The sequence below is a fragment of the Poecilia reticulata genome, linkage group LG15, assembly GCF_000633615.1.
Source record: "Poecilia reticulata strain Guanapo linkage group LG15, Guppy_female_1.0+MT, whole genome shotgun sequence".
NCBI lineage: Eukaryota > Metazoa > Chordata > Actinopteri > Cyprinodontiformes > Poeciliidae > Poecilia > Poecilia reticulata.
In genome coordinates, this window is record NC_024345.1 from 9377030 (window position 1) to 9393209 (window position 16180).

The window sequence follows — 16180 nt, forward strand, 5'->3', positions numbered from 1 at the left end:
TGTTCTGACTATAGCACAGATACACAGAACACCTGTAACACCAGCAGAGCAACAACACTTCAGAAATGCATGGTAGGTGTTGCACCCAAAAACCAACCACAATTCCAGCCACTGATTGTAAAAATGGCACTTAGAATCAGATCAAGAACACAAGCAATTCAGGCAGCTGACATGTAGCGGGAGAAACAAAGACATACACACCTTAGCAGCGGCCTGCCTAACTATAAAGGCATCTGCCCTGCCCATCAATCAGCAGTGCACTTCTGCCCTTACCTGGTGCGCAGAATGGGGAGGGTGGAACCCCATCTCACCACATTCTACCTCCCAGTGTTGCATCGTCACCTTGTTGATAACCTTGCACACTTCAACACCAAGGGTGAAAAATGGCAAACTGCGCATTGGAGACTGGCTGTGTAGATCCTCTGGCTTGACCCATAGGTCGAGGAAGGTGATGGACATTTGAATGCTGTCCAGCACTTGAACACCTACAGTGCAACGAAAGTGTGGATAAACTTCTGCAGAAGTTTGAACAGGGTGAACATTTACTGAAGTCACCTATGGAGGCAACCCTGGAGCTGCAGAGGTGGGTACTGAAGCATCAGGAACTAACCAGCACAAGTCATCCTCCAGGGAGTCATTCAACCCCTTTGAAGGCAAAGTAGGCTTTAATTGCAGGGGTACAGATATGGGTTCCTGCCCAGCCCAAGCCTTCAGCATGTCAGGAAGCACATTCTGAGTTCTCTGCAAGCTGCCCACAGGAGCAACAGTATAAACTGGCCCTCCAGCTGTTGGAGCTCTCATAACCTGATGGATAACCAGGTTCCAGAGGTCCTGGATTTTATGACGACCTCTAGCACTATGATCACGCAGATAAACTAACTGTCCCTCCTGGAGCCTCCCATATGCCCTGATACTCTTTTCTACATTCTGCAGCTGCCAGCAAGTGATCCTAAGCATGATGAAAAGCCATATGTTAGAGATTTTTTGGTATTGTCATTTTGTTATTACTTTAGTTCATATTCAGTCCAATGTTCAATTTAAAGTGTTCTTTCTTCTGTGTGTATAAACTGACCTGGAGGCCCCATCTGCCTGTTTGTCTTCATGTGAAACGGTTAACTGCGTGTTTCCCAGACCTTAAATTACGTTTCCACAGGTGCCTTATCGACCGGAATACTCCCCATTTTAGAAACTGCCTGTGTGCAGTAATAATTTGTCTCCGCTGTCTTCTTTAGCTATCCTCCCCGTTTCTGCTTGATAATAAAAGACAAGCTGTAACCAAAGGTCTTTAGAAAGCTCAGTGAACGAATGGCTTGGAGGAGCAGTTTGCTGAGTCTTCTTTTGCAAAAGCTTGGTCATAAAATTCATATACGTTGTCTGTGGTTCTTTTAATGAAGGTTCAAAAGGGAAAAACACCTATCATTTTCTCCCCTTTTTTATCATTTTACAATGTGTGTAAACTTTATTCAAAAGCAAAGCATAGAAAAGAAAAGAATACATCCAATAGCTGCAAGAACCTTTTTTTAAATACACAATGAATATATGAATATAATAAAAAATGAAAAATAAAAGAAACAGCAAAAAAATCAAATGCAGTTTTCTCATCACTAACACCACTTGTTTTCACATTTTTGGTGTRGGAATCATTCAGCAAATGAATTAATCCGTTTATTGATTACAGAACTTCATCATCAGAAAACAAGTCGTCTTCATTTGTGTCATAGGTTATTTTCACCAGCTGATAGCTGACCACAGCAGTGTTAAATGTCTTTAGCATCATGCTTCGAAGGCATGGAATAATGCAACTTGTGAATAGGCAAAAAAGAATCAAAACACCCAGAATAGATGTTCCAAGCTTAAACAGTAAATTCCATCATGGTCCGGAAGTGAGCCAAGAAAGAAAGTCTAAAGAAGATTATCCCTGCGTTCCACTTTCCACATAAAGTTTAAGTTCCTCCAGGTCAGAGCATCAGAAATAGTTCCACCAGTTCCTGTTTCGTCAGGAACAAATGTACAGCCCGCTGGGCCAATGATTTTACAAACACCTCCCTGAGAGGCTGTGAGGAAGTCCAGTACAACACGGTTTTGCAAAACCATGTTTCTCAGTTCAGTCAGCTCTCTCACGGTGCCATTGGCCAGCTGGTGTGTGCTGTTGAGTCGCAGTAATCCATATCTGTTGATTTCAACGTGGTCCCGAATCTCACCTACTCCGACCCATAGAAACATGCCTTGCATAAACTTTTCTCCCCTGCCCCAAAGCTTGAACTCCCAAGGAACTCCAGTCTCTGTAGTGAGGCCTCCCCATCTTTTGACCTCCGGCATAACTGCACGCTTGGAGCGGGCAGCTAGAACGTGTTGTCCTTTCCTGATGAATGCAATCGGGCTGATTAAGGGGACCAAAGCACACAGTCCTCCCCAATATCGTGGCAAGACCATGTAAGCTCCATTTCCACACAGGAAGTACCAGTCCGCCATCACACGTGAACCATAGTCTCCTGGCACTATTGCGCTGCACAGTGTTGTCTCCTGTCGTCCTCTCGTCCGATGTATGATGTTGAAACTCTTCTCCTGAAGCAAGTTGTCACAGACTGGGTTGTCCTTCCAGACTTTGCAGTCGGGGGTCGCCCTCTGACCCCTGCAGGCAATGCAGTTGATGTAATCAGGTGTCATTTCGTAGTAGGTGTAAACTTTGCTACACAAATTCCAAGGTAACATCCCAAGAGAAACGTGTCCGTTGTTGAAAACGCAGCTCCTCAGAGACCCGGGTTCAGCTCCTGCCAAAGAAATGGTCTGTGGTATTTTCCATGCAGTTTGTGTAAACGGAAGTACGTCAGCACTAAAGGAACAGTTCATAACTCCAAAAAGTCCCCTCGTGGCATCTCCTGTCCGAAGTAGAACAGAATAATCCTTTTTGCACCATTTGCATTCTTTTGGTATTGGCACGCTAAGTCGTGGTTGTGTGCTCAGGCCATAGAGACACATCTGTTTGTCATCAGTGATGTGTCCTACACGCAGACCTGAGTTGTGTGTGGCAATTGGCAGCTGCGCACACACWTAGCAATTCACCTCTTTCTCCTCGTGAGCAGTCCTGTTCATCAGCTGCCACCACAGGTTGGTGCTGTATTCATGTGGGTGGAAAGTGAGGTCACTTCCTCCTCCGAACATCAGGCATGCTGCAGTCACAGCGCAGTAGAAGATCCACCTGGCATATGGAGTCTCTATTGCTGCTCGGCGCGCAGAGATGTCAAAACCCCCAAACTAAACAGTGAGGATGCGTCGAGTTTCTTAACTGGCATTGAGACGAACCTCCCTATTGGTCAGGAACCCCTGTGTAGCCAACCTTCCCCGCCACTCAGGATTAGGGGTCCAACACTCTCTGCAGCTTGCAGTGACTGAGATGTATCCAACTAGGTCTTTCAGCAATCTTTACAGCTGTTGGTGTTGTCATCAGCACCTGGAATGGTCCTTCCCACCGTGGACTCGTCCAGTTCTTTTGTTTCATGACTTTAATGTAGACCCAGTCTCCTGGCTCGATGGGAACGGCCTCCTGCCAAGGAATAGAATCAGAAGGCAGTAAATCTGTACTGGACACTTCCTTCAGTTTAAGAGTCCTGATCATAAAATCTGCTAATGTTTGTTCTTCATCTGCTTTCTGTAAGTCTGGAGCAAACAGAGGCAATCTATAAGTTCTCCCATGAATTATTTCAAAAGCATGCTTTGCTGGAACTATTTCAACCCATTTAGAAAAAGCATCAATCATCTAACAGTATTTGTTAATTCAAAAGTTCATAAAAAAAAATTTATGTAAGAATTTTTTAGTAGTTATATAGTATTACCACACCATTTCCCTTTCCCCCCCTTTTTACACATGGCATTGTCCATGTGTCACAATCACTTTTGCTTCAAATAATGACTTTGGGAGGATTAATAGTTAATTCAGGTGAACTCATATATTTACTGCTTTTAGAAGATCCTTTAGCAAACAAGTCTTTTAATTACAGGTTTACCTTTCATTTATTTATTTATTTATTTTAATTCAGCAGCTTTCAACATCTCTATGTTATTTCTCTAAAATAAACATGGCCATCTTTAATTTAAACCAAATCTCAAATCCTCTAATTCAACATTTTTCTTTTTGAATTTACTGACTGTCAAATCTAGATTAAAATGTTTTAGACTGAAATCTAGAAAATGTTGCTTTTACTCACAATCAGTTTTTAGTAGCCATTTACATCTCCCAGGTTGCTTAAAGTCTCAGACTTTCACTTTACCTTGCATTTCAGACAAGTTAACAATGTAAGTTTTTTTTTTATATTTTAAATTAAATAGTCAATAATTTCATCCGTTACTCAATTTTGTAGTAAAATTTCTCTCTTCTCATAATAATTTTCATTCATCCCAATACAAAATACACAAAACTTATCTCAATCAATTTGTGGATTCTTTATAGAATTCAACTCTAAGTTAAATGTTTCAGTTAAATGCAAAGAAATACTTCTTAATATTTTAACACTGCAATATCAATTATTTTCAACACTTAGAGATGTTTAATTTAGTTCCAAACTATTTCAAAGGAATTAAAACATTTGCAAATCATTATTAGTTTTGAATCTGTGATGATTTTTTGTTGATGTAATTTAGCAGTATCACGTTGTCGTTTTTTTTTTTTCTTAACTTTTAGTCATTACAGTTTTTTTCCTTCACAGTTTCCCTATGGCTTGTGGGCCCTAAGAGGATCACTGGTCCTTAAAGGGTACAAAATGAATGATTTTATCTAACATTGTACCTAAAAACCTTCAAAATGTTCTTTTCTAGATAGATAATTCCTATATGTGAACAGGATTAGTGAACACATTCTCTATCACAGCGGTGTGTGTATAATTTATCTCACATTTCTCCTTTCCGTCTCGCTTCCCCCTCCTGCTGCTGGCATCGCTGCAGCTGGTCCTCCCTCCGTCTCTCTTCCAGCTCCCTGACAGTCCAACTGGCTCTGGTGTTGGATTTTTTTATAAGTTGTCCAAACCGTCCCTTTGTCCACCAATGAAACAAGCGGCAACAGTTCAGTTTGCTTTCTTTTTCTTTAAAACACATTATTTTCCTTCTCTACGCTGATGCCAAAGAGTAAACCAGCGAGGATTGTAAAAGATCAGCTGCATCAGCTTCCAGTCAAAATGTCCAGCAGGACTCCATACAGTAGTCTGCTGCATGGCAGTTCCCAGATGTCCAGGAATTAGGATCAGCGGACACTTTAGTGCCTTCAGTGTCCAGGTGGTAGAAATCTTCCTTCTCCTTTTTCGGTTCTATATCAACTGTCATTGGCTGGTGATGAAGGGGGTATGTCATCTGATCGGCAGGACAGGTCTGAGTTAAGATCAGAGGTCAGATGCACCGCAGCAAGGCTCAGACAGAGGAAAAGGAAAGAAGCAAATTAGAGTCAGTTAGGGTTTGTTTGTCTGTAATCTCAAAAATATTTGGAGGGCGTGGCCTAATTTCTCAATAGCGCCCGTTATAATTTGTTAAATGATCAGCCCCACGCCATGCTTTAACCAAGAAATATGAAATTCGGTACACTTGTGTATCTTGTCAGACCCTACAAAGTTTCTTGGAGCCATGGTCCAAACCCAACAGGAAGTTGGCCACTTTGGATAAAAGCCACCATTTTCTCTTTTTTATAGACGTCACATCTGATCGAACTCCTCCTACAGCTTTTGAGATACAGACTTCAAACTAACTCAGCACAGTCTTGAGACATTGAAGGTGAAAAGTTATCAAAAGATTTCCCGTACATCAAAGAGTGTGGGCGTGGCTAAGTGCCAAACTTTGACTACTCGCCATAAAACATCAAGATGCGATAACTTCCACATAGAAGGTCACAGCTGCATTACACTATGTCTGACTACAGACCAGCCCTCATCACATTCAGGTGGTCAATTGATGACAACACCTAAGCCCCACCCACCTCCAACAACAAGTCACCTGTTTTTTCTGCTGGATGTCTTACTTTTACTCTCTGATTCAAATGGGTTGAATGCTGTGCCAACTGACATAAAATGACATGATAATGAAATCTGCGAATGTTTGCTACTGGCTGAACTGTGTGGACGTGGCTAAATAACAAATGGCAATACTCGCTATGTGTCTACGATCATCTCTAATTCACACATGCATTGTCCGATTTGCACCAGACTTTTTATGATTGACTCTGATGAACCTCTAAAGAGCCCAATAGCATTACATTGTAATTTGACATCACTAGGTTAATCAAACGGCTGTATCTCCTTGCTACATGGCCCAATCTGCACCAGATTTTTTTGTGCATTGCCAGGGAGCACTGCCGAACGCATTAATGCGTATCGCCTGGCAGACGGACACGGGAGGGTCCGAGGTGGCCGGCGGGTGGCAGAGCTGGAACCCCCGTGGTGGCCAATAGGCAGGAGTGGCGTTTTGCTGCGAGGGCCGCTCGAGGCTGCTTGCAGCTTTAATTGTAGTTCTAACTATGCCTGAACACTCAGTTATTGACAGAGGGTTGAGCAGAATGTTAGAACTACAACATGGGGGAACTGTCTGTCACTCACAGCTGCACTAGGGGATTAATTACTGTAGCAACTGTTACCGTAGCAATAGAACACAGACCAGGGCAGAGCGGCTGCTTGGGACTACAAACACGCCATAACTGTAGTCTCTTTTAACTGACCAAGACTCAGTTAAAAGAGAGGCCTGAGCAGCATGTCAGAACTACAACATGGCGGAACTGTCAGTTACTGCATTGGAGGACTTAGCTGGTATTCAGAACTACTTGTGTTTTGAGCATTATGTAACTGATTTAAACCCAATCACTATTACACATGGGATTAGTGAGGCCATTTCAAATGAAGCTTACTGAAAATTTCAAAATAAAAACCTTGACAATTTTTACATCATGTAATTGCTTTTTTGGCCATTGGATGAGTGGTTTAACAAAACCGCTGTTACACCTGGGATTAGTGTTGCAATTTCAAATGAAGCTTAATGAAAATTTCAAAATAAAAGCCTCAATAATCCTCTCAGGTAAGTGCACCACCATAGGCGGTGCAATAATATTAGCTTTTATTGTCTTTTTTCCTCGAGTTAGTTATAATTTTAGCCTTTATTAGCATTTTCTCTCAGGTTATGGAACTGGCTTGCGCAGGCCAGTGCATTAGCATTTCACCTAAAATACATTTTTAGCTAATTTTCTTACTTAAAAAATGCCAGTGATGCATCCATTTTGTATGCATCACTGGCTCCATTTCTATTGCTGCAGCTTCGCGTTAAGGAGCAAATTCAACAGGATTTGTAGCTAATTTCCACATGTTTTCATGCAGTCATTTGAACTCCTGAGATTACTTTGGGAATCAAATTTTTCAAGGTTCAAGCATTGCTTTGGTGCTCAACCAGCTTCTGTAATGAATGACCAAAGGGGTTGTGGGACTTAAAATGATAACAGTGCATGAATAGATTCCTTTCCTCTCTTTGATAGCATCTGCCTGTTTTGCCCTCTGGGTTTATTTTGATTGAGCTACATCTGCTGGGTTCAGTGATTCAAAGCTAAAAGGTTGACGTTGCTTCAAACAGTGACTGGATTTGTGGGACATTTGCCAGATTTTTGTAATAATTTGGATATCATTTTGAAATAGGTAATTTAGCAGAACTTAAAAATGATACAATTTTTAGAAACACTTTGTATGAGGTCCATTTAACAAAGCAGCTTTTGCAGCAGCTGTAGCGGGCACAGGAAGTTGCAGCTTCCTGCTAATCTTATCTATTCAGGTAGTCGAAGCTACATATACATGCTATATCCTTAGAGGACTGCATCCTGCCATTATGTAAATGTGCATATATCAACTTTTTCTGTTTGTACAGACAGAAACCCACATTGATTTCCTTTGATCCAGCTTCAGAGGATTATCCTCTCATATTCTCCATGTTGTCATATTTAGAGAAACCACAGTGTGATGGAGCCTGTTACAAAGTTAACTGTCTAGTCCTGCTGCAGTTCTCTGCTGATTGACCATCTTTTCCTCCTTCTTGATGACATCTGTCCTGTTTCCCAGCTGTCCTCCTCGCCTGAATAACTGATGACTCCGTGAATTTGCACAGTAAAAGCATCTTTCTGCCTCGTATAGCTGTTTTGGAGGGTCACGATAATCAAAAACTTAGAATTTAATGAAATGCTGTCCAGGCAGACAATAGAAGATGGAAACGGAGACATGCAGAAAGATAAATAGCCAATCACACAGCCTCAGCTCAACTCAAACATGGAAAAGTTGACCTGGTGAAGTTTTGTAGGGAAGACTTTTGGTTGTTGATGGCTAGTCAAAAACTGCTCACACAATGAGATTAAATCATGTTTTAGTTTTATGGTGAATGACCCAAAAAAAGAGTAACAGCAAATATCCAGTGAGCAAAAGTTGTTTGAATTTGACACCTTCTTGATGTCTGAACTTTCAACATCAAGATGGTACAAAGGCAACAGTAGTTCAAATATCAGCTCATCACAATCAATTTATGCAGAAAATAATCTTTGAATTTCCCATCAACTGAGGACATAAAACTAAAGGCTTGAATCACACAGATTGGTTGGTCTTGATTTAATAGCAACGTTCAAATAGTAGAGCCAGAATTTGGTGTGAGCAACATGCTTTATTCTGCCTTGAATCAGCAGTTCTTGTGGTGGGGGTGTCATGGTGGGAGGACATTTTACTGGCACCTTTAATACGAATCGATTATTAATGCAGACCATGCCTTTATGACCACAGTGTGTGTAATATGCATAGAGTATAAGTCACTGATACCAAGCTCTAATATCTCACTGGTTTCTTGTAATCATAAGACTCCAGTACCCCATAGTAAACAATAGCTGCAGTTTCAAACTAGAATGAAATTAATATGTGGGTGTGGGAAATTGGCATCATAATTGTCTTATTTCTAACCCTGTCCTGTTTTATTCCTCCTGCCTGCTTCCTGTCTGTCCTGTTAGTAATTCTGATTCTAGGTCTGAACTCTCTTCTTGTACCTGAATATGATTATTGGCTCATGGATTCTGAACCGGTTATGCCGTCTCTGCCTACCTTGTAATTGACCTGGACAGTTTTTCCTGACTGGATGGTGAACACTGCCTCTGTCTGTCTATTGGTGAACCTGGTAATGCAGATTGCAGTGTGTGCTTCAACTATCTGAGTTTCCTGAGTGTGTGACCTCTTTGTTCCTGGTTTCCAGTTGATAGAATCACCTCCTCTATATGGTCCTGCGGGTGAAACAAACCCTGGTAAATGAATTTCTACTTCTTTGCAGTGACCACATCTATCAGGTAACACTTTAGTTTAGATTTTTCTCATATAACACCACACCAAAATGTTTCAAATCCTGAAACAGAATCTTATCTAAATGTTTTCAAAACCATCTTGATGTAGAAGACATCTAGATACTGCTTATCTATACTTTTTTCAGAAGTGCAGATAATGGTTTAGTGGTTGCATGAATCATTTTCTGACTTGAATGACGAGCTTTATTTAGGTTTCCAAACTTTAAAACATTAACAGATTGACATTGAAGAATTAGAAACTTACAGCAGAGTGAAAATAAAACTGAACATGCATCCGGTGCCATTTTAAAGTCAGTTTGTGCACAAACTGACTTAATTTTATCTTAATTTCTGTGCATGGTGTGTTTCCAAGTCCTCAACATGTCTTTGCTAAAATGTCTCTTTGGTCTCTTCCTTGTCAAAGTTTGTCTGCTTCCCACTGTTGGTTTTTGCCCCCTTTTCCTCTTGGACAATCAGTCAAATCTCTCACAAACACAATCACAGAGGACTGACCCTGAAACCTCCAAGCTCTCCCCAGACGATCCGAGATCAGCACCAAGCTGTGATTCATTTATACTTGGAGAAAAACCCAGGATTTCCTCCAGGTCACATTTGATTCCATTTGATTAAGTTGAAAGGGATCAGGGGGATTTCTTACAGATAGAATGTTTGACACAAAGAAAGTGATCTCAACTCGTATATGGAAGTCTCTTTTAATCAGAAGCAGTGGAAGGGTGTCCATTTAGATCCATGGACACTCTTCCACTGACCTGGTTAAAATATGGCACTAATTATGTAATGCGCAAATGCTTTGGGGCTATATAAGCCAATTCCAGATTCTACTTTCATCACACTGAATATCTCGCACATGTGTAATTCTTTTTGCCTCATCTTTCAAAACAAAATGTGGACATAGTTCTGGATTTTGACTAACAAATTTCAACTAAACCAGTCCATAGTATTACTTAATATTAGACATAAAATGGCAGGAGTAATTTCAAGAGTTGTTTCATAACCTTGGTTAAAAAGAAACGGTGATTTTAAGGTGTTTCCATAAAAATTTGAAACAAAATATTCTAACATTTTCATTTGCTAATGTTTAAAATAAAATGCTTCTATGTTTCTTTCCGTTCAGGAACCGTGACACATATTCGAAAACCGTTTGAAGCATATGTCATCTCTGATATTCCCGCGATTCATATCTCTACCTCACTCACAGTATTAACAGCGATGAGAGAAAAATAATGTGCACTAATATTTGTGCTAATGTTCACTATCCCTATCCTGAGAAAAACATTAAAAAGGCTAATATTATTGCACCGCCTATGGCGGTGCACTAACGTGAGAGGAATATGCAGGCTTTTATTTTGAAACTTTCAGTAAGCTTCATTTTAATGACCACACTAATTCAATGTGTAATTGGTTCATGTGACTGGTTTGTTTAAATCAGCAATGGGCTAATTGCCCATTGCTCTGGGCAATTAGCCCATTGCCCAGAGCAATGGGCTAATATTATTGCTAACTTTAGGGAAAAGGCTAATGATAATGCTTTGCAAGGCAGTCACTTCACTTCCCTGTGTAATGCTGGCATTGGCAGGCCCCAATTAAGCAATATAGCAACTATAGAAAGTAAGAGAATCAGAAATAAAAATAGGGGACAAGTGGTGAACACAAACTGAACCACTTTGTCACAGAAACTTTGAAGGCAAATATGAAAAAGGAATAAAACGGCTATGTGGAATGTTCTAAAAAAGCTCATTACAACTATTCAGCAAACATTTTATCAGATTTTGGTATATTGTTCTGTAAAATCTAATTCCAAAATTTAAAAAATCTGTAAATCTATAAAATGGTATCTATAAAATCTATAAAATGGTATACTATCCAAAATAGCATAGTATTTTGCATTATTTAGTATATTTAGAATAAATTCAATTATAATCAGATTTTAAGAATTTTTGATGAAAAATAATTAGAAACAAAAATGATAGCCTTCTTACTAATGTTAGATAAATAATAAATTATAATCAACAGCAACTTCAGATAAAATGTGCTGCTCCTGGTCAATAACTGTTAAGAAGTTCAGATTGAATAGCCTGTCTTTGCATCTGACTATAGCGAAAGCTGGAATCAAAATTAAATTCTTCATTCTCTAAAACAGACACTTCATTAATGTTGCTTTGTAGAAAATATGGGGGCTTGACAGTTTGTTCATCTTCAGCACTGTCTACAGCCCTTCAAAATTAACATGTTTGCTAGAACTGTGAATGAAGTGTTAAGTTTGAGGCATTTAACATGGAAGTCGTTAATCCTGCTCTGATTAGTTGTTGGCTTGAATTCTTTTGACAAAAATTATGTTTGACTGATAGGAGCAGAGCAGGGCAAATCTAAACTCTAATCTACAGCTCCTTGGATACTTATTTTCCACAACTGCTCCACACAAAAAAACTCCCTGAAGTTCCCAGGTTCTGTGTTCTAGTGTCAAAAGCAACTGGATATTGTTTCTAAGAAACACTAAACACATTAAACATGAACATAAATGTGAAATGTGTGTATTTGCACAAGGTTTGCTTTGTCTCATGTCCCTCAGTTGGGTCTGTTTAGCAGATGTGTTTCTGTATTTGTCATAAGGAAAATGGAATGCCTGTGCAGCAGAAAAGTGGATAGACTGTGACATTTGGCAGATTTTAGGATTTTATTTCCTCGCCTCAAGCAGGACCGCTCACACCCACCAGCTAGCCTTACATGCAAATAGTAACTGAAAACTCCTCATTCCTCCTCAGAGCAGCACTGCAGTCAACCATTACGAAAACAAGACGGCATCACACACACCAACGAACACTAAAGAGCCACTAAAAGAGCCAGAGCTGCCTCATATGTAGACAGCCAACATGTCACTGAGCGTTTGAGGGGAACCGCAGACAGGCTGTTTGGCAACAAAAACCAATAAAAACAGGAAAAAAAAAAACAAGAAATGTTGTGGTAAATAATCCCCAAGGAAATGTTTTCCTCTGGAAGACTGATTGCTTTCTTCCCTGTAGAAATCCAGAGTGCTCACAAAAGGTTAACTTTGAACAAAGCCTGACTCTCGAGCTTTTGCCAAGCATTCTGCCATTGATCAGCAGCTGACAATAAAGAAAGCCCACTCAGTTTTTACCTCCATAAACCGGAAAGCATGTCAGCTTTTCATGGACACAGACAATGTGTGCTATGTCTGATTTAAAATTAAAAAACTGTCTTCATGTTTGATCATTATAATCAAGTCTAGGAGGACTGATCAATAAAAATATATTTTTTATATTTTCAGTGATTCTTGAGAATAGGGACAAAACAGGTCCTATGCATGAAGCACAAAATTTGAATAAAATATACACAAAATATATTTTTTTCAAATATCTGACTTGACTAACCTGGGTCATGTGAGCACAACAATGTATGTTTTCCTGGTGTTTTTTGTAAACTTTGTAGTATGTGGATAGTGTCTGTAAAATCCCTTGTCATGGAGCAGAACTCAACACATTATAATAGTTTAAAACAAATATAGAAATATTAAAATAATATATTATGACAATTAAGTATAAGTATTTAAATAAATAATTGTAAAAGTATCAAGTTGAATTAAAAATAATTTTTATATATTTTCCAACTCAGTTGAAATTTGTCCCAAGTTTTTGTCAACACCGTGAGACATAAAAAGAATGCAAAATAAAAAATAAAAATCGGGCACCATTGGTGGGCATCAGAACTTCTGAGGACCCCATGACACTTTCCCTTCTCTTCCTTTGCTAAGAGGGCTAGGCAGCTCTGGTTGGCATATGTTACTCTTTAGTTTTTTCTTCTGTTTTATTCCTAAGTTGTGCATCACAACCATGATGTGTGAACTCCATAACTGACAATTTACAAAACTTTGAAATTTTGTGAAATAAATGTTTAATTTTGGTATACTGTAAAGATTTCATGAACCTGATGAGATACAATATGGCCTCCTTCAGAATAACATCATATAAATTGAGGTAGTTTGACATTTTGTCAACTCCTTCATGTGTCAACTCCATCAGAGTTTTTAACTGGCAGTGTGACTCATTCGGTGATAGTGTTGACAAATCTCACTTAAATGTGTAGTTAATTCATTTTAATATCCATCCATCCATCCATTTTCTTGACACCCTTGTCCCTCAGTGGGGTCGTGAGGGTTGCCGGTGCCTATCTCCAGCTAACGTTCCGGGCGAGAGGCAGGGTTCACCCTGGACAGGTCGCCAGTCTGTCACAGGGCAACAGTGACACACAGGACGAACTCATTTTAATATATTTTACATAAATGGCATTACTTCACATGTATCACGTTTTTCATTTTACTCACTAGTTTGTCACCACTTTCAGTTCTGTGTCAACTCCGACATGCACTGTCAACTCCATCAGATGGACTTTGTTGTTTTTTGTTTTAAATACTATTTCTTTTGTTTCTTGAGAAGCATTTGTCTGCAAAACTGAGTAAAAATGTCACTAATAGGGTCATTAAAAAATTATATTTATTTTTGTCAGATGGTGTTGACAAAGTTCTGGGTCAGGTCCATTAAAAATGTAATTTTCAAAAAAAATGTTGCACCTGGAAGCCTGCACCTTAGAATCTTTACATTTCCAAATCATTATTTGTCATATTTGTATACATAAGCTTGAGGAATAATTAAAAATGTTTGTGGGAAAATGTAAATCCATTTTGTCCCATTTCTCAAGAATCACTGTTTTGTAACACATTTACTAAAGGTGAAAGGAAACTTTGGCCCATGTTGTATTATTGCAGTTATTGTGATATTCCTAATGTGTATGGAGAAACTAAATCTGAAATAGTAAATGACAGAAAATGAGCATAAGCTGGTTCAAAACAACCTGGCAGTGCTTTTGTGCTTTGTACTTTAAACCACCTTGTGGTTTAAAGTATGAACTACAAGAGCTGAAGTTCTCTTACCCAAGAAAATACAGACTGGAGGTATCCCAGATAACAAAATTAAACATCTTTTTTACAAAACTGATTATTTCAGCAGGTTTTCCGATTATACAATTACAATTGTACGGTTATATTGATGACAAAATGTGAATCTATTATCTGAAAACATTTACCCTCTTACAGATTTTTTGTTTGTCAAATTTAAATGTTTCTGTTTCAAATGTTAATGAGACAAAGATCAATAAAACAAAAATACCTCTGTTTTTACGTGTCCTGTTCAGTTGTGAAGCGCTCAGAAGTGTTGTCTGAATGCCAAGGTTTAATTTCACTAGTCAATTTTCAATCCGTTTTTTTGCAAAACAGAGTTAAGAATATATAAACACGTTTTCACTGAGGCTCTTTAAATATGTATATATAAGAAATTTTAAATTGACATTTGTGAATGTATCCAAAATAGACCAGGGCAAATTTGCTTATTGCAAGGGGACGCAACAATTGAGAGGAAATGCAATACTTTTGCGAGGAAACGCAAAAGAAAACGATGTTTTCTTTCTATTCTTCCTTTCTTTCGTTTTTTTAATAAATTCATTCATATTTAATCTGACACAGAAGGTATATGTCACCGAATCCGTGATGGTGCATGCATTTGGTTTTGTTTGTTTGTTTTTTGTTTAAAATAAAATAATATATTTTCAGTCTGATACAAAGGCTGTGGCATACGTCAAAGAAGCAAGAAGTTGCCGTGATTAAGCTGTAGCTCATGGCACCCCGTTCCAGGTTGTGACAGGCTGGCTGGTCCAGCGCCCTGTGCTGCTGGGCCGTGGCACCCGTCCCAGGTGCCAGTAGCAGATCGCTGCAGCCCGTGACACCCGTGGCAGCTTACGCAGCAGTCCGTGGCACCCGTGGCTCCTTACGTGGCAGTTGTCAACATGTTTTCACTGAGGCTCTTTAAATGTGTATATATTAGAAATTTTAAATTGACATTTCTGACTGTATCCAAAATAGACCAGGGCGTATTTGCTTTTTGTGACGGAACGCAACACTTAAGAGGAAATGCAATACTTTGTGCCAGATCTACTGGTGTCTTTTTTTTTTTTAATTTTCCAAATAAATTCATTCCTATTCAATCTGACACAGAAGCTGCGGTGTATATGTCACCGAATTCGTGACGGATGTATTTGCTTTTTTGTTGCTTGTTTTGTTTTTGGTTCAAAATAAAATAATAAAATTTCAGTCTGGCACAAAAGCCGTGGCATACGTCAAATAAGCAAGAAGTTGCCGTTAGCTGGTTGTGGCACCCCGTGCCAGGCTGAGGCAGGCTGGCAGATCTGGCACCCTGTGCTGCTGGGCCATGGCACTGTGGTGTTATATTGAAATAGTGGAAATAAGCAGGCATCAGACGTAGCTCAGCTTCAGTTCTCTCTTTACTCTCGTGCGTTCTGTTCTTCTTCTCCATTTACTTTAATTTACAAATTAAAGTATGATTCTCTGATCATGAAGGGACATTGTATTAAAATATTTTTCTTACTACGAATTTTAATGCCCAAAAACAGTTAATTAGCGAATGAAAGTAATTGATTTTGAAAGTCTGTCAACACAATTTATAAAATACCAATATTAACCATCCATCCATCCATCTTCTTCCATTTATCCGGGGTCGGGTCGCAGGGGCAGCAGCTTCATGAGGGGAGGCCCAGATTTCCCTCMCCCCAGCCACTTCTTCCAGCTCCTACGGAGGAATCCCAAGGCGTTCCCAGGCCAGCCAAGAGACATAGTCCCTTCAGCGTGTCCTGGGTCTTCCCCGAGGCCTCCTCCCGGTGGGACGTGCCTGGAACACCTCACCAGGGAGGCATCCTTACCAGATGCCCGAGCCACCTCAACTGGCTCCTCTCGACGTGGAGGAGCAGCGGCTCTAC

At 39.6% G+C, this 16180-nt stretch overlaps 1 protein-coding gene across 1 annotated transcript; it reads right to left on the reverse strand.

Moving 5' to 3' along the window:
- Positions 1-1376: 1376 nt before the first annotated feature.
- Positions 1377-7176, reverse strand: LOC103476643 (uncharacterized). The gene is made up of 2 exons (XM_008429112.2): positions 4889-7176; positions 1377-3544 (listed from the first exon to the last, which is right to left on the reverse strand). The coding sequence occupies exon 2, from the start codon at positions 3160-3162 to the stop codon at positions 1903-1905; it is 1260 nt and encodes a 419-aa protein (XP_008427334.1). The 5' UTR covers positions 3163-3544; positions 4889-7176; the 3' UTR covers positions 1377-1902.
- Positions 7177-16180: the final 9004 nt, after the last annotated feature.